Here is a 22,855-nt window from a genome sequence, read left to right as displayed (position 1 = left end):
TCTTCTCCTCAACTTCTGTGGCTGTAGTCAGTGAGCAAATAAGTTTTTTGCTACAAACGGTAGGTACATACCTGGCATCCCTTTTTTTTTTAATGTGATAAGGAAAAGGACCCACATGTCGTACCAGTACCTTTGTACACATAAAATCCCCCTATAAAGAAGACAGTATTAGCCCCACTTTGAGGATGAGAAAATGGAAATTCAGAAGTTAGATCCCTTGCCCAAAGACACAGAACCAAGGCAGACCCAGATTCCAACCCAGTATGCCTGGGTTTCGAAGCCGGTGTTCTTTCCACTACGCCCCACTCCCTCCCTAGAAACCACCTCAGAAGCTAGTCTGTGGAAAGCTGTGGAGACCTGTAAGCAAACTGAATTACAGTCACAGGGTTTGAGGGATAATTCTGTTGTAGCACATTATCCATTACAGAGAATTCAGCAGCACCTGCTAAATAAAAGGCAGTCCGTGTGGATCTCGCACAAACAGCATGATTTTATGGAGCACTCTGCTGGAATTACATTTTCTGTAATGGGATTTTACTGGATATAAATAAAGTATCTAGAGAGTCAACAGCAAAGACACAGTGCACTGTTCAGAGCGTATTTCCAAGGCCCTCCTTTCCATGACTCCCTGTCCTCTTTAAAGGCACAGGAGTGACATCCAGATGGTGTCGGTCTCGTGATGTCATATCTCATGATGGTGCTAGCTCTGACCAGGCAGAAAAACTGAAACCCAAATTTCAGCCACGATCTCACAAGTGTGAACCCTTTACCAGAAGGGGGACCTGTGCAGAGAGGGGGAATGTGCTGGGTTAAATTGCAGAAACACAACTCAGTAGACCTGAGACCAGAGGTAGCCAGGCCTTGGTCATAGACACACAGTCACAGATGCTGGCTGCATGTGGCCTGTGCCAATCCCTGCTGCTCAGCTGTCCAGCAGAGGAGGGGGCAGGAGAATGGGGATTTGCCGGTAGTTTTAGCTCTAAAATGCTCTGACTCTCTTCCAAAGAAGATGAATACAGGAGGCAGAAATGAGGTATTTTCTTTGCTAGCTTTACTTTTTAGCAAACCTACATCATGTTAAATAATTCCAGACAATGCTTTCCTTATCACTACTTTTACTGGAAAACTGCAAAATTTTCAAATATCTTCTGCTAAAAAATAACCATATAGCAATTAGAGCCTGATTGATGTGTTCAGTATTTGATGGCAATGAATTGCCTTCTGTCCACATGGATTCCTAATGCTGCTTTAATTTGATTAATTGCTCTTTGCAGTCTCTTCCCTAATCTAAAACATGCCTATATAGACAGTTACGCCCCACTGCGCCTTCGCACTGTGAGTAATGCGCTTCCAGGTTCTTTATACACATTGCTGTATTTCATCCTGTACCCTGGGAACAGTCTCCAAAGAGTGCAAGGTTTTTAGTCACCAGGAGGGCTCAAGAACCAGTCCAAGGCTGGAAGGAACCGTACCTCTAATCTAGTGTAAATGCCCTGTTAATAGGAAAAATTCCCTTGGCACCACAGCAAAAAGTTATCCAATCAAAGCTTGAATTGCCCTCAACCTCAAGAAAAAGTCGGGTCCACCCCTGAAGATCTAATGACAATTAAAAAGCCCTTCCCTACACGGAGCTGAAACCCTGGAATGTTCCTCCCTTCACTCTTATCCTCTCCCTTGAGATCAGAAAGAACAAATTTAGCCTCTCTTCCTCGTGACAACCTGTCGATCTTTGAACCACCTGAAGGCAGCCCTGGTAACTCTGTGGGCCTCCTCTTGTCTGAGCTGAATATGGGTTCCTTCATCTGCTCATTAGACATATTTTTTAATTCTACTCTATCTACTCCTCAGAATGTGCACCAGGGCATCTGCACCCCTTAAAGGGTAGAGGAGCCGTGACTGCTCACCAGGTATGCGATAGGGAGGCAGCAGGTTCCCATGACAGGGGGCCACTGGACAGGCCGCCGGCACTCTGGAAGACCAGGCTGTGCAAAACGAGCCCGCTGGAAGCAGCACAGTTCTCTCACCTGCTGGAAGCAGCACAGTTCTCTCACCTGCTGGAAGGAAAGTGCTTGCTACCTGGACTAGAGGATAATACGTGATTAAATAGACAGCAGCCCCTCAGTTCAGGGGAACCAAACTCCTGAGGATGTGAGCATGAGACTGGAGACGAGGCAGGGGGCGCGTGAGCTATGGGATTTTATCAGGGTCCGATAAATAGCTTAACGGTTTGCCTACGACAAAGAAAAGAAAGCCGTAAGAAAAGAGTAGCATTTATTTTTTCTACGAGGCCCCCTATAGCATTTTCCTATTTCCCAGATGTATCTGTGCATGGGCCCTGCCCTCTCTAACATACTTGCAATTTTATTTTCCCTTCTAGAGCAGGTGGGAGATTTGTGGAACCTGAACAAATGACCGCGACATTTGCCAGTGGGTGCTGAGTAGAAAGAGGTCCCAGATGAAGAAAACTTCCTAGAAGTTCCCTCAAACAATCTGCAGCTACAATGTGACCCTCCTCTTCTTTTTCTTGAGAAGCAGAAAAACATGAGAGGGAGGCAAGTGTCAGCTGGATCGTTTCACTTCACCAGGAAGGACAGTAGAGCTGGGAGGGCTGTTTGTGAAGGAAAGGCCGTAACGGAGCGGCAGGAGGGCCCTCGGACTGGCAGAGGGACCAGCATGCCCACTGCCGGCACCACAGTCACCATGAGGCCACCATCATCTCACCCTTTGAAGACGAAGCACCTCTGCCCTCAAGGTAAGAGGAACCAGATTTTATTTTTGCTGATAATGACTGAGGATGTGGATTAAATGGTCAAAGCAGAGTTTCTTGGAGGGAAAAAGGAGATAATGAGATAATACAGCTGTTCGGGAAAAGCAAAGTGAGAAGGCATGTGCAGTTGCCTCCAATGGCCTCCAATCTGGTCTTTTCAAATCTTTACTCCGTCCTTCCGTTTCATTCTTCACACTGAAGCTTGAGTGACCTTTCTCAAATTCAGCCATAACACTATCATTTCTCTGGTTCCTGTTGCTCTGGAGATAAAGTATAATTTCCTTAACCTGGCTGACTGGGAGGGTAGTGGTGGCAGATGACCACTATGGGAATAGGCTCAGCAGGAGAAGAAAACTATCATCTGTTGAAGGTCTAGCTATGACGTAGCCAGCACCACGCTACAGTCTACCTCACAGGGACTTGTCTAGTAGGAGAAAGTTACCATTATTTTCATTTAATAAATGATGATCCTAGGATGTAGATTCCAATAATTGGCTAGCAAGAGATAAAGCTAAGATTTGAACCCAGGTGTGGGTTCATCTCAACACACTGTCGCCACGGAACCAGAAGGGGAGGGACAAGCTCTAAAAGGAGTTGGAGTATGGAAGTGGGAATAGAGGTGGTCACTGAGCAGGAAAGACCTTCCCCGTTTTATAGCCATCTATTTTTATTTAATCTTTATCCCCACTCCAAACTCCTTGTCCCTTGGGCCTGACTCGATCCTTGCCTTTGACCTTCTAGATTTGACATTCATCTTGACCATCCCCCAATTATATTTCATCAAATTTATGGTTATTTCCTCTAATGTATATATTTCTGCCCCAGCATCTCTCTTTGGGCTCCTCTGACACTCCAATTATATTTATATATATATAATCAATTAATATTATCTCATAATCCCCAAGGCTTGGTTCATTTTGTTAAATATTTTTTTCCTCCCACCCTCAATTTGGATTTTTACTGACCTGTCTTCAAGTTCACTGATCCCTTCTTATGCAATGTCCAATCTCCTGTTAAAGTCTATCCAATAATAATTGCTTTATTTAAAATGCTATATTTTTTTAGTCCCAGAAATTCCATTTCATTCATTTTTATAGGTTACATTTCTTTGTTGAGGTTCCCATATCTATTAACCCATTCTGTTCACCTTTTCCTATAAATTCTTGATCATATTTATAATGTCTAAGTCCTTGTCTACTAATTTCAACATATGAATCATCTCTGGGTCTGCTTCTATTATTTATTTTCCTTTAGCTATTAATCATATTTTTGTTTCTTCACATGCCTAATAATTTTTATTGCACACTAACACTGTGAATGATATGTGCTAGATTGTGATTTTTCTCAGAGAATGTTGAATTTTGTCCTGGAAAGCAATTAAATTACTGGTAGGTCATCTTGATCCCAGGGTAGCTTAGTTTTAGATTTTACATGAATAGACTTATTTTAAGCCAGTCAGAGAAAGACAAGTACCATATGATTTAACTCATATGTGGAATCTAGTGAACAAAATAAACTACCAAACAAAGTAGAAAGAGACTCATAGATAGAGAGCAGACTGAAAGCTGTCAGAAGGGAGGGAGTGTTGCAGGGCTGGATGAGAAAGGTGAGGGGGTTAAGCAAATAAACCCCTCATAGACACAGACAACAGTGTGTTGGTCATCAGAGGGAAAGGGGTGCAGGAGGATGTAGAAGAGGGTATAGGGAGGATAAATGGTGGTGGAAGACTTGACTTGGGGTTGTGTGCACACAATACAATATACAGATGATGTATTATAGAATTGTAGACCTGAAACCTATATAATTTTATTAACTAATGTCACTCCAGTAAATTCAGTAAAAATTTTTTTAAAATTAAAAAAATGGGCTTATTTTGCTTTTACCCATTAGCCCTATGATATAACCTTTTATCCTGGTTTTACTCCTAAGGTTTCAACGCCCAAACCTTTATGTCTCTCTCATTTAGCAGGACTTGAACTCCCACTCTCTCAAAGAACCAAACAGCTGCTGAAACTTCATCTTTCTAGCAGCTTCTTTCTCCTGGTTTCCTTGGAGTCTCACACTGTACATGCACAAACAGAGGCAGCCACATGAGGGAAATTTGTACAGAGATGTTGGAACTCCCCCTCTACTGCTCTTTCCTTCCAGAATGTTTCCCATTGATTTCTAGCTACTCTAGCAGCCCCTAGATTCAACCTCTGTCTCTTTAGCCTAATATGATAGCCTCTTCCTATTCTCTCTCTCTTTTTTTTAACAAGTAGCTAGGAACTGGGAACTGAACTCAGGGAAAACACTGGTTGAATGTGGTGCTGGTGCTTATCAAGGTTGTTTTCTTTATTTCAAGAACTATGTTTCTTCTAGCTTCTGGCCAAAGACCAGCCTTTGGTTGTTCTCCATTCCCTTCAGACAACTGAATTTTTTAAAAATATTTTTTCCAGAGACAAAATTATCTACAGCTGAAGGTTCAGAAATTTATTCAAGTCCAGAAATCAGATGAGTTACGATTTAACCCCAAATTTGGCTGATAACAAATACCTGACATTCCATTTAAACAGTTTTTGGAGCTCGAAGAGTTAAGAGATTAATGCAAATGTTGATTTACTTCATTGACAAATTTTAGTCTTATTTAAAGCACTGGTTTCACATTTTAAATCACATCACTACATTCCTTTGACCTGTGCTCCACTCCACATTTTGTGTACACCAGAAATGCAATTTGAAGTGCTTCTAAACTGTTCAATGTATTGTGAACAACCCACTTTGAATGGAATCAATGCACACATTCAACATGATTCTGAGTGATTTAATATAATCCATTCCTTCTAAAAATGCAAGTGGTATTGATCTATAAGTACAGCAATAATAATACCTAAATACTCTCCACAAAATATTTGTATCTGTTTTTAGCTAATGTGTCATTTAGAAGAGCCACTTAAATTCTTAATACACAGGGACAGAAAATAGAGTTGACCCTTGAAAAGCACAGGTTTGAACTGCATGGGTCCACTTATATGTAGATTTTTCCAATAAAAACATACAAAACTATAAATGTATTTTCTCTTACTTATCATTTTCCTAATAATATTTTCTTTTCTTTAGCTTACTTTATATGTAAGAATACAGTATATAATAATACAACATAGAATATACGTGTTAATCGGCTATTTATGGATCAGTAAGGCTCCTAATCAACAGTAGGCTATTAGTAGTTAAGTTTTGGTGTCAAAAGTTATACACAGATTTTTTTTCAAGATTTTATTCATTCACTTTTAGAGAAAGGGGGTGGGAGAAAGAATGGGAAAGAAATATTAGTGCAAGAGAGACACATCAATCAGCTGCCTCCCTCACACCCCCTGACCTGGGACCGAACACACAACCCAGGCGTGTGCCCTGGCCTGGAATCAAATTGGCAATCTTTTGCTTTGTGGGGTGATACCCAACCAATGGAGCCATACCAGTCAGGGCTGGACATATTTTTGACTGCACAGGGGGTCGGTGCCCCTAAACTCTGCATTGCTCAAGGGTCAACTGTATTCTAAAAGCTATGAAGATATAGTATTTGGGAAAGACACAAAAGGGTGTAGTTAAAGATTATTTATTTTTTTTTTAAAGGCAATGTGTATTCAAGCTAAAAGTACTGGACTAGGAAGCAATAGCGTCCTAAATGGTATCCTGCTTCTTTACTCACCATCCCAAACACTTTTTCTTCAACATAGCAGCCAAAATGATTCTCTTAAAAAATAAGTCATATTATGTCACTCCTCTGCCCAGAATCCTTTAAAGGCTTCCTATAGTGTACAAATAAAAGGGAAAGACCCCAGAGTTAACATATGTACTTCATGATTTAACTCCCTCTCAATCTCCAACCTCAGCTTCTGTTCCTTCCTCCTTGTTTACTAACACACCCCAGCACAGAGGCCTCACTCAGACCCATTCCTGCCTCAGGGCCTTTGCACTTTCATTCCTTCTGCCTAGGGCGCTTTATCTACATATCTCTGCAGGACAACCTCCCTCACCCCTTTCCCTGGCTACCTTTTTTAAAATTGCAAGCTCCCACCCCACCTGACATTTCCTATTCTCCTCTCCTGTATTAATCAACAGCACTTACCACACTCTGAAATTCCATTCTACATACTTGACATATTTACCTCATTTACTGTCCTATCCTACTAGAATGAAAATTCCAGTAGGGGGAAGTGTTTTTTGTTTGTTTGTCTGTCTCCTGCTATAGTAAATGAACAATTTGACTAGTACTTGAATAAATTATGAGTGCTAGACCCAGTTCTACTGTTAACTAGCAGCCTGACCCTAAAGTGATTTAATCACTCTGAACCTTAGTTTTCTCATTTCAGAGTTAAATAGGAAGAACAGATGAAATTACATATATGAAAATACTTTATAACATGAAAATTACTACACAAGTATAAAAGTTGGTTATTGGTGGTGCTACCATTTTTACAGATGGTACATGGAAGAAAAAAAAAACAGGGACAAAATTTTTAGTCCAATTACCAATGCATTAACAGCAACTGAAAAGCTATTTGTCGTTCAGCTGGTGCACCTGCCCAGCTGTTTGTTATGTGTAACTGAAGACCTATGTACTTACTGGTCCCAGGATTACAGCACAGACTATTTGCTTAGGAATGCAGCTCTTAGTTTTTACATATGAGAAAGGAAGGCTAGGTGCTGAATCATGCTGTTCCAGCTGGTGGTCACCCTGTTGCACATTTCTACCACAAAGCTGTATGGGTAAGGCCTGGCCAAAGGACATACTTAAAACCACAATTTATTAAGCTAAAAGAAAGGAATGCTAGGAAGCAGCTCCTATGCCCTCATGACAGGTCCTTAGCTTCTCAGGTAGTTCTTACTCTAAGTTCCTAGTGTCATCATATGCCTGAACTTTTTCCCAGGTGACCTTCCCCAAACCCTCCCTCATTAATGTTCCCTATGAGGTGAATATAAACCATTCCACTCTTCTCAATGTAAATGTCACTGCCACCTGAACAAAGGCCATTCACCAAGGAAGAGGAAGCCTGGTGGAAAAGAGGGTGACGATAAATTCTCCCAAGTACTAAATGAATACATGGGTGTTATAGGCAAGATGGATGCAGGCTTCCACTGGAGACATTTTCACCTTGACCCGACAAGTGACAATATGACAGTAAGGAACCAGAAAAGGATCATCACACAGAAAGACATTTGAGATTCAAAGGATTGCATAGGGCTTCTTAAGAGAGATCAGAAATGTGGTCTATTCTTTCCCCACGAAAGAAAGAGCACTGATTCCTGAGTAAGTTTGATTCTGGAATGTAATATGTGAGGATGTTTTTACTCATCTTATGGTAAGTACATTTTTAAAATATCTTTTTGAGTGTGTTCATAATAAGGTCTACCACGAACTAAGATGAATTCTTTCCGTACTATCATGAGTCTGGGAATCACCGCTGAGACTTGGAATAATATATAGTGGGACGTACCCCAGAAAGACATCCATCTGGCAAGCGCCAGTGTCAATGCCGGAGCCACTGGGCTCAACGAGGAAGCTTGGTCTTGGTCAACTGCAATTCTTTGCCTAAGTCCTGGGGCACTGCTGACACAAGAGGAAGATGAAAGGTGTTTTGTATAATAGCTCCTAGTATATATATATGGATACCTGGGGTTTTGCAGACACTAAATTCTATAGAATTTAGAACAAGTTCAGAGTCTTTCATCGTTGTTCACACTGTTTTGGCCAAAAGTATGCTGGGCTAAATGACTGTTTCTCAGCAGGGATCAAATATGTTGCTTCAACTGAATCCCACCTTCCTAGGGTTTCAGAGATAACATCTCCAGTTATCCCTAAAAAAACAGAACTGGCACTGCTGGATTTTGACTGCCCTCCAAAATAATTGTACTTTGTGTTGGAGTTAAGAAATTTCATGCTTGGAAGTTATTTTACTTTTGTATACTTTATTTACACACAGCGTCATTCCAAAAGAAGAATTTGAGACAACTTACCAAAAACATACATGAGACAATAAAAATAAAGTAATATTTTAAAAAAATAAATGGGTCAGTAAATATCTCTCCTTATCCCAAATTTTCCCTTTGGCAGAGAAAATTGTGGATAGTTGTACCTACTCTGCCTGTGAAAACCGGAGGGGAGAGAGTGTGGAAAATGCACTCTGATACACATGCCTCCTGCTGCCCTCTAACTGGTTCACAGTCGGGGCCTGGGCATGGAAAGTGCCCAGGTGAAACCGCCCAGCTGTTTGTCTTTGAGGAAGGCAACATCCTGGAGAGGTTTCATCATTTTTTGGCTGCTTATCCATTTCCATCATTTCAATACTTTTGAAAGCATTCCACACGTAGAAGCAAGATGGTCTCCAGCCCTCAGGGCCTCTCTGGAGTTGGCTTTTCAATCCTGGGCCACTGAGGTCAGATCCGGGACGTGCATGGCAACATGTCCCCTGGTCACAAGATCTGGGGCAATAACAGGAGAGAATATTGCTGCTCCTTAAGTCCAGCTGACTATGAGCTGCCTCTTTGTTTTACCAAATCTGTTGAGGCAATCTCTCTATTGTGATTATATTTTCAAGCATTTGACCAAATTGTTACAAATATCAATAATTGGGTTAAATACTCAAGTGAAAATGGTCTTTCAGTCAAATTAAAGAGGTTTCCATCCTTGTTAAGTCACTTTTGACCTAAGCAACTATACTTACATATAATTCTGAGTCATGAATATACATTCAACCCATGCCCAGACGCGTGGAGCAAAATAGTAAATGTGGGGGGAAATGAAGCTGCTTTCCTAATCAAGCTAGATATCACCAAATAGTTGATAAAAGGGGAGCTTCTTTTTATAGAAATACTTCAGTTCATAAATACAGGGAAATGCAAGAATTAAAATATTACCATCCTGCAGCCTCTAATAAAATAACACATCTAGGAAATGGTCTTTAAGGGCTGATAATGTCACCAAAAGAGAGACAACTGATTATTAAATGCTTCCTAAATAGTTTACACACCTATGGATTCTGATCAAGCTTCTAACTCCCAGTTTGTAGCTCTGAGTAACAGAGATCTGAATAACATGATCATTCAATCCTGACTGAAGGAAACAGTACAGAATAAATCATCTAATTTCTTGAACAAATAAATTGCAAAGGAAAAGAGAGAGAGAGATGAACTTATAGATCAAAATTGAATATTTTATCAACCAATTGCAATGTATGGACTCTATTTGGATCTTCCTCAAAACAAATAGTTTGGAAAAAACATTTATGAGACAATAGTGGAAATACAGACTCATTGGATAGTCAATGATATCAAGGAACTATTATTTGTTTAGGTACAATAATGGCATTGTGGTATGTTTTCTAAAAAATTGCTCTTTTGGAAACACATACCAAAATGTTCATGGTTGAAATTATATTATATTTCAGATTTGCTGTGAAATAACCTCGGGTGGAGGAGAGAGAGAGGAAATATAGATGAAGCATATTCAGCCATAACTGATAATTGCTGAAGCTCGCCAAGTGGGCTTCATTATATTGGTCTCTCTGTTTCCATATACAATTTCATATGAAATTTTTTGCAGTAAAGAACTAAAACATAAATATACTTTAAAATCCACTGAGAAAAATAACATTGGTAGAAAATTCCCTTAAAGACAGCTAGTCCAATGACTGTTTCAGCTACAGGACAAGTAATTTCTGGGTTAAGCCAGAGCCCGCCTGCCAGAGAAGCACCTGGTGGCACCTGTGAGGACGTGTGAGCCAAACTGTCCCTGGTGGAGGTCTGCAGCCCAAAGAGAAGAGCAGTGTGACCAACAGCTCACAGATCTCCTCATGCTGCTCATTCTAAGGTTATTATCAGCCGTACTGTTGCCTGTTCTACATTGCAGTGTCCTTATAAATATCTTTGAAAAAAATTTCTTTCCGGTTCTAAAATCAGGAAATCTTATGATTCCACCAAGCATGTACATTCTCAGTATCATTAAAATGGAAACCAATCATCACTTTGCACCCATTAGGATGGCTATTAACAAACAAAATAACAATTGTTGGCAAGGATGTGGAGAAATTGGAACCCTTGTGCTTTGCTGATGGGTATGTAAAATGGTTCAGGCATTATGGAATTACCATATGATCCAGGGATTCTACTTCTGGGTATATAGTCAGAAGAATTAAAAGCAGGGTCTTGGAGAGATATTTATAGCAGTATTACTCACAAATACCCAAGAGGTGAAAGCAACAAAATGCCCATTGATAGAAGAGTAGATAAGCAAAATGTGGCATATACATTCAGTGGAATGTTTGCCTTAAATAGGAATGAAATTCTGACACATGCCACAACATGGATAAGCTTCAAGGGTATTAAGCTAAGTAAAATAAAACAGTCACAAAAGGGTACCTATTGAATGATTCCACTTAAGAGATACATAGAGGAGTAAAACTCCCAGAGACAGACAGCACAATGGCGGTTGCTTAGCACTAGGGGAAGGAGAAATGGAGCGTTATTATTTAATAGGTACAAATGGGATTCCAGTGGGGAAAAGTAAAGAAGCTCTGGAGATGGATGGTCGCCACGGTTGCACAACAACGTGAGTATGCTTAACGGCCCGGAACTGTACACTGTAAGTGGTTAAATGGTAGATTTTATATTATGTATATTTTATCACAATTTTTGAAAACTGAAACCAATCACATGACTAACTGATCTTTACAATACTGCCAGGAAATACAGAGGCAAAGTTTTGGTCAACTTTTATAAATTATATTGAATTACGGAATGTGCTTTTTGTATATTTCATTTCTCATATTTTTCTCTGGACTAGTATCTACCTAAATCCAATAAATGTTATTCTTCCATGTCTTGTATATATTTTAATTTTCCTTTATTTCATGTTATAAACCAATATAAATGGTTCAGAAGAACAAGAGGAAGAGAGAGGATACAGGACTCAGTATTTTTCTTAAAAATGCTAGTTGAGTTAAATTGAATAACAATTAACTTTTTTAGTTTTTGTCATTTCCTATATCTATGTTTCTTTTCTAAAAAATGCTAATTAATACAGAAGCAGTAGAAATATGGTCATTTCTCCTGCACATCCTACTGAGCATATTTTCTCTGTAGAAATTTAAGAAATTTCTGTCATGTTTGTAAAATAAATTACATTTATCTTTCTTATTTTCAAAACTTTTTAAAAAGTTGGTAAAGTGGATAGTCATTGTATACTAGTGATAATAGTACAAAAAAAAAATTAACCAAAACTGACCAATGCCATAGTTGGGGCCAAAAGAGAGATCATGGTATTTTCTGAGAGCTCTGTACTGACGCAGAAGGAAGCAATGAGTTGACTTTAATTTAGACCAGTGATGAGAGTGGGCCTAATAGGAAGTGTACCAAGGGTGGGCCAGTACCCAGCCCATATCAGGTCAGTTCCCAACTGATGCTTTCTGTTCCTTTCAAAATCCCTGAGTGAAAGGACTCATCAGGTCTTACGCAGGAGAGATTATGGCCAGATAAAACTGACTAACATTGGAGTCACCAGCTTGGGGCCTTGCTGGCAGACTGCTCTTCCTGAGGAGAGCAGGTGAACCCCCAGCGAGCACCTCACAGGCTGGCCCTGGGAGCGGAAGTGCCTGCGATCTGACAGCATACTCTGTCACCTCTATCTCAAATGCCCTGATGACCTCATGATATTCTGACAACAGCCCTATAAGGTGAAAGGTAAATATTCTTCCCCTCATTTTACAGATAAGGAATGGGCTGAGAGCAGTAAGAAACTTGTCTGAAGTCATGCACTGAGGTTATGCTGACTGCAATGACCTCTGAGAAATCTGAATTCTTTAGAACATCTTCACGACATTTTATTTCGGGGGATGTTTATTTTCTGGGTCTTACATGCATTCCAAAAGATTCAAGCTCATGGGTACGTGATCTCTAAACAAGTGAAGTATTACTTTACCAAACATTTGATCTACGGTACTCCTTTCTACAATGGGTTTAGTTGCCTTCGCTAAGCATAGAAATCCCCACCCACATTCCAGCTTCCGTCCCCTAAATACGTCTCCCCCCCAATCCCCGCCGCCACTCTCCCCCTCCCTCCCCACACCAGGACACCCTCCCCAACTCCTGCTGTGCTCTCCAGGGCCCAGGTGGGCAGCACCATCCCAAGCAATGCCATACAAACCAAAAGGGATTTTCAATACAGGCTTAGAAAGGCCTCTTCCCCCTTCCTTCCCCATTTTATCTGACCTCTCCATGCTCAAAAAGAAAATAAAAATTGAGATGATCACACACATGAAAAACATATATAAACAAAGTATACCTTCAAACATGGCTCCAAGTGACCAGCTTTTGTTCCTTAAAGGTGCTTGAGCGTACCATGGGAGGAAGGCCTATTTTTGTTTTCCCAAGTACCTTATCACTTAAGAAGTTTGCACCAGTTAGCAGCCTGCTGTTCTAACAGTCTTGTGAATTTAGATTGTTTGGTTAATTATAAACACATTTCAAAGTCATTCTTTCTGGCCTTTTTCCTAGAATGAGTGACTGCCACTCCACAGCTCACAGAATGGTCTTCAATAGTTTTCAGTCAAGGTTCAGGGAGAAATATGCCACACCGGGATTTGATTATTTACCAACATAATGTTGGATTCAAGCCAATGAGACACCAATATATTTTCCTTTGAAGTCTGACATATTGCCTGCTGCTTTCAATGCTGTTTTCTTGGCCAGCAGACAAAATAACTGTGGCTGTTTCAGAAATCACCTCCAATTCAAATTGGGAGGGGGGAGTGCCTTACGATTGGTTCATCTTACAGACACTGAGCTCACTCTCCTTTGGGGTGCCAAGGGTGAGTCCCCAGAGTGAGCTGCAGCTACAGGCGTCTGACAACCACTGGCTGCTGGTCTGGAATCCGTCCTTAACAAAGCTATTCAAGAGTCTATCAAATTCTTGGAATCTTGGCTGTAAACAGACAAGTGTAATAAGATCATCAGCATATTTTCATGATGTCTTGGGTTATCTTTCACTCCCTCTTGTTTGGAGAGCCCTCAGAGAACCTGACAGAGAAAACAGGTTTTGCAGACATTTGAGTTCACATAGCCATTGCTCTCAGGCCACTGGGAGCCGAAAAACCTTTGACAACCCTAAGAATTCACTGAGGTACTTCTGCTGTTGGCCTCAGTATCAATTCCTGAACATTACGATGTCTTACGGCAGAATCTTACCTCTCACCAAACAACTTAGATGTGGGCTTCTAAATGATAGGATCAAAGAATTATGAGTTAGAAGTAATTTTTTCAAAAAGGTTTAACATTCTGAAACAAAGTAAATTTTCACTTACTTAGAAGAAAGGATCTTAAAGGCTATTTAGTCCCATTTCCCAATTGGTTAGGAATGACCTCTCTATCATTTGAATACCTCTAAGGATGGAGAGTTCATTAACCTACATTATTGAGCAGTATTAGTACAACACTAAAATTGCAAGAGTATAATCAGATCAATTCCCCATCTCTTATTAAAGTGCTATCGTTTTATAAATATGACTTATCTTTTAATTTCAAGTCATTCCGAAAGAATATAACAATATATATGGAGTAAAATCTTGGAAGTTAGTAACTACTGGTGTTGATTCTATATTACATGTAATATAGACCTATTGCATTATAATTTTCACTGGTTTACTTCATTTTATATACCTAATTTTATTATTTTTCAATCCATCTTTACTCAATGTGTATTGATCACTCTTGACACAATATTTTATAATATATATTTTCATATAGGATGACATGATACCCCAGTTGTCCAAAATCCTCCAGGTTTATACCATGTTGTTGTTGTCATCATCATCATCATTATTAGTCCTCATCATCATCATTATTAATCCTCACCTGAGGACATGTTTATTGATTTTAGAGAAAGAGTAAGGGAGAGACAAAAAGAGCGAGAAACACTGATGTGAGAGAGAAGCACTGATTGGTTACCTCCCATACATGCCCTGACCGGAGACCGAACCTGCATATTCCTCATTATTTTTACATAATTTTTAACAGCACTCTTTTCACTCTCAAAAGTACCTTAGTTTAGAGGTACTTTTATGGTCAAGTACTATACTTTAAAGTTTTAAAAAATTGTATTTCATTTTTTAAAATTGTACTAAAAATCTTTACAAACCAAGACTGGAATCCCAACCCCCAATTTCTCTGCACCCTTCTCGTGATCATGGTATCTCCCCTGCCAGGTGAGTATCTTTGCACCCTTCTCAACTAAGAAGCTGTCATTTTATTTTAAAATGATAAATCTCCTTAACTATGGACATTTTTAATGAAATGAATAGCTGCTCCATGCTTAAGAGTCGCCACCACGGAGAGGCTGGACCCTGTGCTCTCCGCATGGGTGGGGTGGCCCACTGCCAACAGGGTGTCACTTTCATTAAGTTACTGGGAGCCGGAGAGACCTTTCTAAGTCAGGCACAGCATGCTGGCAAATGAGATGTGAATGTCCTCATGCCTGAGAAAGCATTCCCTCTACTTGACCAGATCTCTTTCATCTTTGGGTGTCTCCATTTCTCTGTCTCTGAAGGAGCACAATAATGCCCACTTCACAGCCCTGGTGCAGGATTAAAGGGATACTGGCCATAGGACCCTCTCAGCTACCAGGAACAAAGGCATTAAGTAATTGTGAAATGTTCGGTTCCGCTTCTCCAGCTTGGGAAAAAGGGGCTCCCACTGACTTGAAAGACAGCATCGTACACAGACAAGGAGGAACCCACGGGAGAGCAGAGCCTATTACCTTCATTATCATTGTCCCAAAGTGCAGAGGAGAGAGAGCAACAAAGAGGCTAAAGAATTGTGGTCACAGAAAAACAAGAAAAGGACTAATCAATGGGCCACAAAGAAAAGCTGAAAAGATGAACGTCTTGGTTTAAAATTAATCTGTGAAGATTATATGCCAGAAACTAGGGAACCATCTATACATTCTCTGGTCACTTGATCTAATAACAAATTCGTGTATTTTTCACAACAGAGTGGGCCCCGTCTCTCACTCTATCCTTCCTTCCATTATCCACTCCAATCTAAATGCTGAATGGCAGTTCAATGGCCACTTTCAGAATGAATTAAATTTAAAAGCTCCTATTTAGACAGTAAGGTACATTCAAATGACTAACCAATATATAATGACATCGAAACTAGTGATTTAATTTTAGCAGAAAATATTAAGAACTCCAAGAGAAAAGAATGAGTTCGGACAAGTAGCAAGTGCTACTGTTGCTTTGGTGAATTCACAGTCAAGTGCATGTAAGACATCCTCCTGTACATCAATACATGCTGCTAAAATCAAATGAGAAAAATAAATAGTAGGAGATGTCACTCCAAGCAGTATTTTCCCAGCAAAAGCTGTGTTTCAAGAGTTCTTCAGATCACCCTGAGAATGCAGAGAAATTCACAAATCAACTTGCCAAATTGGTTTGGCTGGCAATCACACTTTTGTGCATGGATCCAGCTGAAAGGCACTTCTGACTCTACCTGACTCTCCCAGCATTTCTTCAATCTCTCCCAAGGGTCAGGGGACATCGTAAAAAGAGTGTGACCTTCAGGATCAGCTAGACTAGGGCTACAATTCTAGCGCCACCATCTCACTGCCTGAGTGACCTGGGATGAGTCACATGACCTCTCTGAGATACAGATTACATAACCCTACCAGCCTTGCAAGCTGCTTGGAGGATTAAATGCCCAACCTATGTCAAAGAGCTACGTGCTATACTTAGTTTCACCTATTGCGTATAACTGTAAACAACCGAAAACAAGAGAAGTCCACCCAAAAAACCAACTGCTCCCTCACTCCATATAGGCCAGGCAGATAAGTAATATAAATGAGAACAGTTCTAAAAACATTAACATAAAATGCTTGAGTATACTTGACCAAAATAGGGGACTTAATTTAAGCCTCTGGAAGAGCCAAACTGCAATTCTAATAATGTAAAACTTCTTAGGTGTCAAAAAATATTCTATTTTACAATCTGCACAGTTCCGCACTGGTACAAATCATGCACATGATTCATCTCTTTTAAAACCACACCCCTCAGGCACTCACAGTGGACCTGGCTTCTCAGGGGCTGCCTGCTGTGGGATGAGCCTTTGGTCCTGAATGTGGGAAATGCAGAAGCAAAGGGAAGGGTCTCAAAGCAGCCCACCACCCTTCTCATTCTCCAGGTAAAAGCACCGAGGCTTGGAGGGAAGCTGCCGGCCCTACGTCAAACAATAAAGGCCTTGGGTTAGGATTTGGAGGGAAGCCATTATAAACCAAACCTGTGACAATCACAATAATAGTAACAGTGATTTCATCATCGAGTTTTATTCACAGATATTTCCAATTCTGTGGCCAAACAATGGCTTTGGCCTGGCTGGCACTAGAACTGTCCTCCAGGAATGAAGTTTTCCTTCAATATCACAATAGCGAGAAACCTGCTGAGAGAGGTCAGTCTTACTTTCCATTTCCCAGTATGACATGAAACCTAGTTTCTAACATGTCTCAGGGAAGAAAAATCTAAAAGACAAAAATAGTCATCAAAAGAACCCTTTGAATATTGATGTGGCATTTGCTGTCCCCTGGTAACAGACACTCGCTAGGCCTACAACTTGGGTAGAATGGCATCATCCACACATAATTCTGCAGAGGAAAGTTAACAAGTCAAATATTTGGCACACATTTTTAGAATGTCCATTATGTAAATCAAATTCTCCATTTACATTTCTGAGCATAATAATTCCTAATTACTGATCGGTATACTTTAAGAGGTGATAGCCCGTACAGAGCAAGACTTACAAACACCTAGGCAGAGTGAGCTCCGTGCTTCCTAACTCTTCAACTGTTAATCATCACTGCTTACTAACTCTGGTTCCATCCCTGGGATTAAGGAAACATTTTATCCTGAATGTGCTGAGAGATGGGTGTCCTAAGGCTAATTCCCAGCAAAAAGAAACTTCAGTGCTTGAAGCAGTTTCACAACAAAAGCCTGTGCCGGAAACTGCCATCACAGGCAGGGCAGGAGGGAGCCAGAGGAGGGGTGAAGTCAGGGGCTTTTAGGATGCGAGAGATCACAGAACCCGTCTAAGGGTTGAGGGGAAGGAAGCAGAAGAAACATAAAGTCGAAAATCCAGAGAACAGGGATAGAAATCCCTGAGAGGGTGATAAGGGGTGGGTCCCACGATGAGGTTGGAGAGAAGACGACAGGAGGAGGAGGAGGAGAAAAGGGCAGAAAGAAAGAGGGTACAAGAAAAGGGGAGAAGAGGAGGAAGGGGAGAGAGGAAGGGAGGAAGTGCCAGATGTAGGGACATTTTGAAGGACAAGGACATTGAGGGGACATAAGAAACCATGAATCAAGAAGGACCTCCTCACCAAAAGGTTCGGACTCCAACAGAGAAGTGCTGCTCAGCCACTTAATTGCACATGGTAAATATATACTCAGGGGTTAGATGTTATTCTGCCTAAAACATTTTAATTGCTGTTTTCTCCTAAGGAATGTGCTTAATTCATAGTGGAGGAGACAGAGGTCATTCAGCTAGATTGATTTTTGTGGAATAACAACTCAAAGTTACTTGCATCCCACCCAACCTTTAACAAAGTTATACATCTATGTGGAAGGAAAAAAAAATCCCTCCTAAGAAAGAAAAACTCAAACACTAAATTATCAGGTTATTTCACAGTGTGGACATAAGAAATAGCAAATACACAGTTTGATATTTGGTCTGCAAGGTGAGGAAAAAAATATATTAAATTCTACAGAATAAGCTTTTCTGAACTCAGAAATACTGAGGGTTTTTTTTTTTTTTGTTGGGTTTTTTCTTTTTTTTTTTGGCTCTGATGATTTGTAAATATCTAGAAAAGCCCAGATTTTGAAGCCCCGAGGACACTTGCTAAAACTCAGAAATTTGGCACTAGTCTTCGCACACAATTTGGGTTTTCTTTCAGAGTTGATATCTTACCAAATACAGCCATCTGTGTTCCCTCTGGGAAAGGTTCAACTGTTCTGTTGCCATTGACATGATGTTTGGCTATAAAAAAAAGAGAGAGAGAGAGAGAGAGAAAGAAAGAAATGTAAGTTAAGTGTAAAGTTCCACACACAGACTAACACATGTCATTAAATGTGTCAAAGAGCCTATTTCTCATTTTTAGTTAGAAACGGCATCTCTTAAGAGAGTTTCAATTATTTTGTTTTTAATCTGCTGCAGAAGAGCCTAGAGATGGCCTAGTTCAGACATGTCATTTCACGAATGAGCCCGGCCTCGTACAGGGCTGCACAGTGGGCCGAGGGAGAGCCAGCCCGGCCTGAAAGCTCCGGTCTCCCGGCCCAAGGGAGCCCACCGGGCCAGGTCGTCTCCCGGAGAACAGGGGAAGCTCCAGGTTCTGGGGTGAACTGCGGTGGCTTCCCCTGAAGACTCCTGATGATCAGAACATTGACCCAATCAGTAAAGTGAGTCATAAAGACAGCAGGGTCACTTTGGGACCAATTTTTCAAGTACACATCATTTCACTTCAATACAAATACTGTTGCCAGGAGCCAAAGATACTCACCTTCTTATAGAAGAGGCAGATACTCTAGTGCTCGTTACTACTCTTCATCCACCCTGGCCCCCTCCACCCATCATCCTTGCCACCCTAGTGCATAACAAGGACTTAGAAACACAAAGTGACCTGGTTATGGTTTCCCAGCATTAATTTGTTCCCATAATCCGCAAACTGCAGCTAGATAGAGAATATCTGAATATGGTCCCTCTATGAGTATTTTAATAATATCCTCAGCAAATTTTGAATATGGGCAGTTGGATTGAAAATGCATAAGAGATGAATGGCTAAAATGCTTTGACACTGCATCATATAGCAATCTATTTTGGGGTAATGGGCCACAGTAGATTTATTGAACTCTGGCAAAGGACTCAGTGCTAAAGCTAGGCCCTGAGGGATATATGGGGGAGAGTATGACATTTTTCCTGCCCTCCAGCAGAGTAAAAAATTCTAATGCAAACTTTACCAGAAAAGTTACAATTACGTGCTAATAAGTCCTGGAATGGGGACTAAAGGTACTGTAAGAGTTCACAGCAGAGGGACAGTAAGTTGGGACGTCAGAGGCAGCAACGTGGAAGAATTGCAACTAGTGTAGAGTCCTAAAGGAGAGGCAGGTTTACAAAGGCAGAGGGTGCAGAAGTACCTCGAGTCATAGCCAAGAGTAGACACAACCCCCAAGGCCTCACCCGGGGCCGGAGCAGAGTCTAACCTGCGTGTGCCAGGGGTGATATGCTGAGAAGCAATGGCGATGAAAAACAGATTAGTAGGCAGGGCTGGGTCATGGAAGAAGATGTCTTGAGAGCCCCATCCAAATCCAGGGGAGCCCCAGGCAGCCTGGCCATGCCACTGCAGTCTTTTAGAGCCTGAAGGCTTCCGAAGCTCAGTCCCATTTACACAATCCCTTTAGTACAGGGACTTCCACTGGTTCTTAAGTATTTGTGGCACCCACCTAAGAAGAGGAAACCTGGGAGGAGGGAAGGAGCAGCCCAGGTGAACAAGAGAGCAAGCCTTACAGCAGTCTCTAAGCGTAACTGACACAACTGGCAGATGCGAGATGAGAGGTTCCAGGTGGCACAGGACCGCGGCAAGCACTCACTCCTATGGTTAGGACCACTGGTTACTGCATACAAAGAAATGTGGTGATGCCCCACATGGAGGTCACAGTTCTGTTCCATGGTGAGCGCTCCACAGCCCTGCCTGTGGTTCTGAAACATCTTCCTTTACACATATCAAGAGTTGTAAATCCATTCAAACACTTCAAACCACTGAACAACCTAAGAAAAACGCAATGGGGAAAAAAAGTGATATCTATAACAATATTTATTGAAGGATTATTATTTCTAATAGTGAAATCTTAAAGTCAACTAAATATCCAAAATAGAGAAGTTGCTTAGAAAGGTATAATCTGTGATTTATCAAAAGCATGGACTATTATGCAGCATATTTTGAATACAGTATCTGAGAGATATATAGGAATATGGGAAAATATTTGGGATAATGGTAAGTGAAAATCCTGTTATACACTGGATGTAGATTATTATGACAACTAATTAAAGTATAGATCCTTATGGGAAAAGACTGTCATAAAAACATGAAAAATGATAATAACTAGGGAAATTATGCAAGATGTTTACCTTTATTAACTTCCTTCGTCATTGTTAGATCCTTATTTCTAAATGAAAATATGTTTGCTTGGATTTTTAAAAAATCAACAAATTACATAGTAAAAAAAAATCTTCCCTAATCCTTGGTTCCCCAGGACAGTCCATCAAGCCTTATTTATAAGCCAGTACACATTTACAATTAAAATGCAGCCTGTTTGACATCTCCTCTGGGACAACTCAAGAGGTCCTCCGACACATGATGACCGTCCACTCTGAACCTGACCTGCCTCCAGCATCCCAACCTCTGGGCATAGGATGCCATCCTCCTACCTGTTCTCCCTTCCTCGCCACGACATCTCATTTATCCCAAATCTAGCTACTTTTGCCTTCCAGACATCATTAGAATCCTTCCACTTCTTCCCTTCACCACCAAAATCACTCCAGTCCCAACTGTTACGGCCTCTTTGCATGGACTCCTCCAAATGTCTCTATGCCCCCACTCTAATCTGTTTCTCCCAGTGTAGTCACATTACCTTTCGAAAAGAGGGTAATTCTGACTATATGACACAAACTCCCAACCTCCTCCCCACCACGGCTTCTCACTGTGCTGAGACTAAGTCAAAATTCTAACACAGTCTTCAAGAACCCACATGTGCTCTGGCCACCCCTCGTCCTTCATTCCCTCTACTGCAGCCATCTGCTCTCTCGGGACCAACGGCCTCCTTCTGCGGCATCACCACAGCGCGCCTTACGCTCAGTCACCGTTTGGAGGAGTAGACCGTAAGTTCAGGCAGGGCAGGGCTTGTCTCTTTTGCTCACCAAATCCACAGTCCTAGCACAGTATGGGGCACAGCATAGGTACCCAATGCACAGGTGTTAATAAAGGAAGACATAAAGAGTTCTAAAAAGTCTCTCTTTAGCCATTAGGATAGGTATATCATTTGATACACTAAATATATATCTCTCCTTGTATGTACATGTGTCCCTCATACAGAAGGATCATTAAAAAGGGCCTCAGAAAAAAACTCAGAAATGGTTTCCCCAGCCACGTGGCCTGGAGACAAAGGCACTCCTCTGTTCCACTGCTTACCTGTCCAACCCCTTTCGCTTCCCACTCACCTACCCCCACCTGAGAGGGCAGCAGAGCTGGTGGAGGTGGAAATGCCACCTAAACTGGAGAGGAAGGTGGAATTCAAATGCAACTCTCTCCTCACTGCTAAGGTTAGCCTGGATCTTGTCTTATCTTTTATTCTAGAGCCTGAGGCCCAAAACTAACAGGAGTCTGTAAACTCGATTTTATATTTTCTTCTAAACTGCAGCTCAGTCTTACTTCAGTCCCTGGAGAGCAAAGACATCGCATTAGCCAACAAAAAATAGTGCAGCTTCAGCAGCTAAGGACATGGGCTCTGGAATAAGACTGATTTGGAATCTCAGCTCACCCATTTCCCAGCTTAGTCATTTAACCTCTTTGTGCCTCAGCTTCCTCATTTGTAACAACCTTATGGGTTGTTTTGAGAATTCAATAAGTCAACATGTATAAAGCACAGAGAACAGTGCCTGGCATAGAGTAAACACTACTTAACTTACTTAGTTTACTTAACTTAGTTAACATAGTTTAGACTAGTATCATCTATGTGTGAACTTCATTTTTCACAAGGTCTTGATTGGGAATGACAAATACATGTCACTTATGTACCTTTCCTCCACTTCCATGCCCATGGCAGGCATCACTAATCAACCACAGTACACTTTCTCTCTCCTCTTAGCACCCCACCGAATCAACTCATTATTTAAAGAGCACATGTATGCTTAAATCCTTTTGTCATTCAGGGTCTAAATGAATAAAACAGAAAGACAGTACAAAGAGAGAAGCCATTGTCCTTCTCATTTCTACATAATAAAGTACAATAAGAAGAGAGACCC

At 41.0% G+C, this 22,855-nt stretch overlaps 1 protein-coding gene across 4 annotated transcripts in view; it reads right to left on the bottom strand.

Moving 5' to 3' along the window:
* Positions 1-22,855, bottom strand: part of MSRA (methionine sulfoxide reductase A) — a 337,486-nt gene that overhangs the window by 184,968 nt on the left and 129,663 nt on the right. For 3 of the 4 annotated variants that reach the window (XM_054576035.1, XM_054576033.1, XM_054576036.1), the window contains exon 2: positions 18,749-18,817. The exons of the other annotated variant lie outside the window; for it this stretch is intronic. In XM_054576035.1, coding sequence (XP_054432010.1) covers positions 18,749-18,817 — 69 coding nt within the window. The remainder of the gene's footprint in view (positions 1-18,748; positions 18,818-22,855) is intronic. 4 annotated transcript variants of the gene reach the window in all.

Source organism: Pteronotus mesoamericanus, unplaced genomic scaffold (assembly GCF_021234165.1).
Source record: "Pteronotus mesoamericanus isolate MK-2021 breed Mesoamerican mustached bat unplaced genomic scaffold, CSHL_Meso_final contig_32, whole genome shotgun sequence".
Taxonomy (NCBI): Eukaryota; Metazoa; Chordata; class Mammalia; order Chiroptera; family Mormoopidae; genus Pteronotus; species Pteronotus mesoamericanus.
This window is presented reverse-complemented; position numbering and strand designations above follow the sequence as displayed.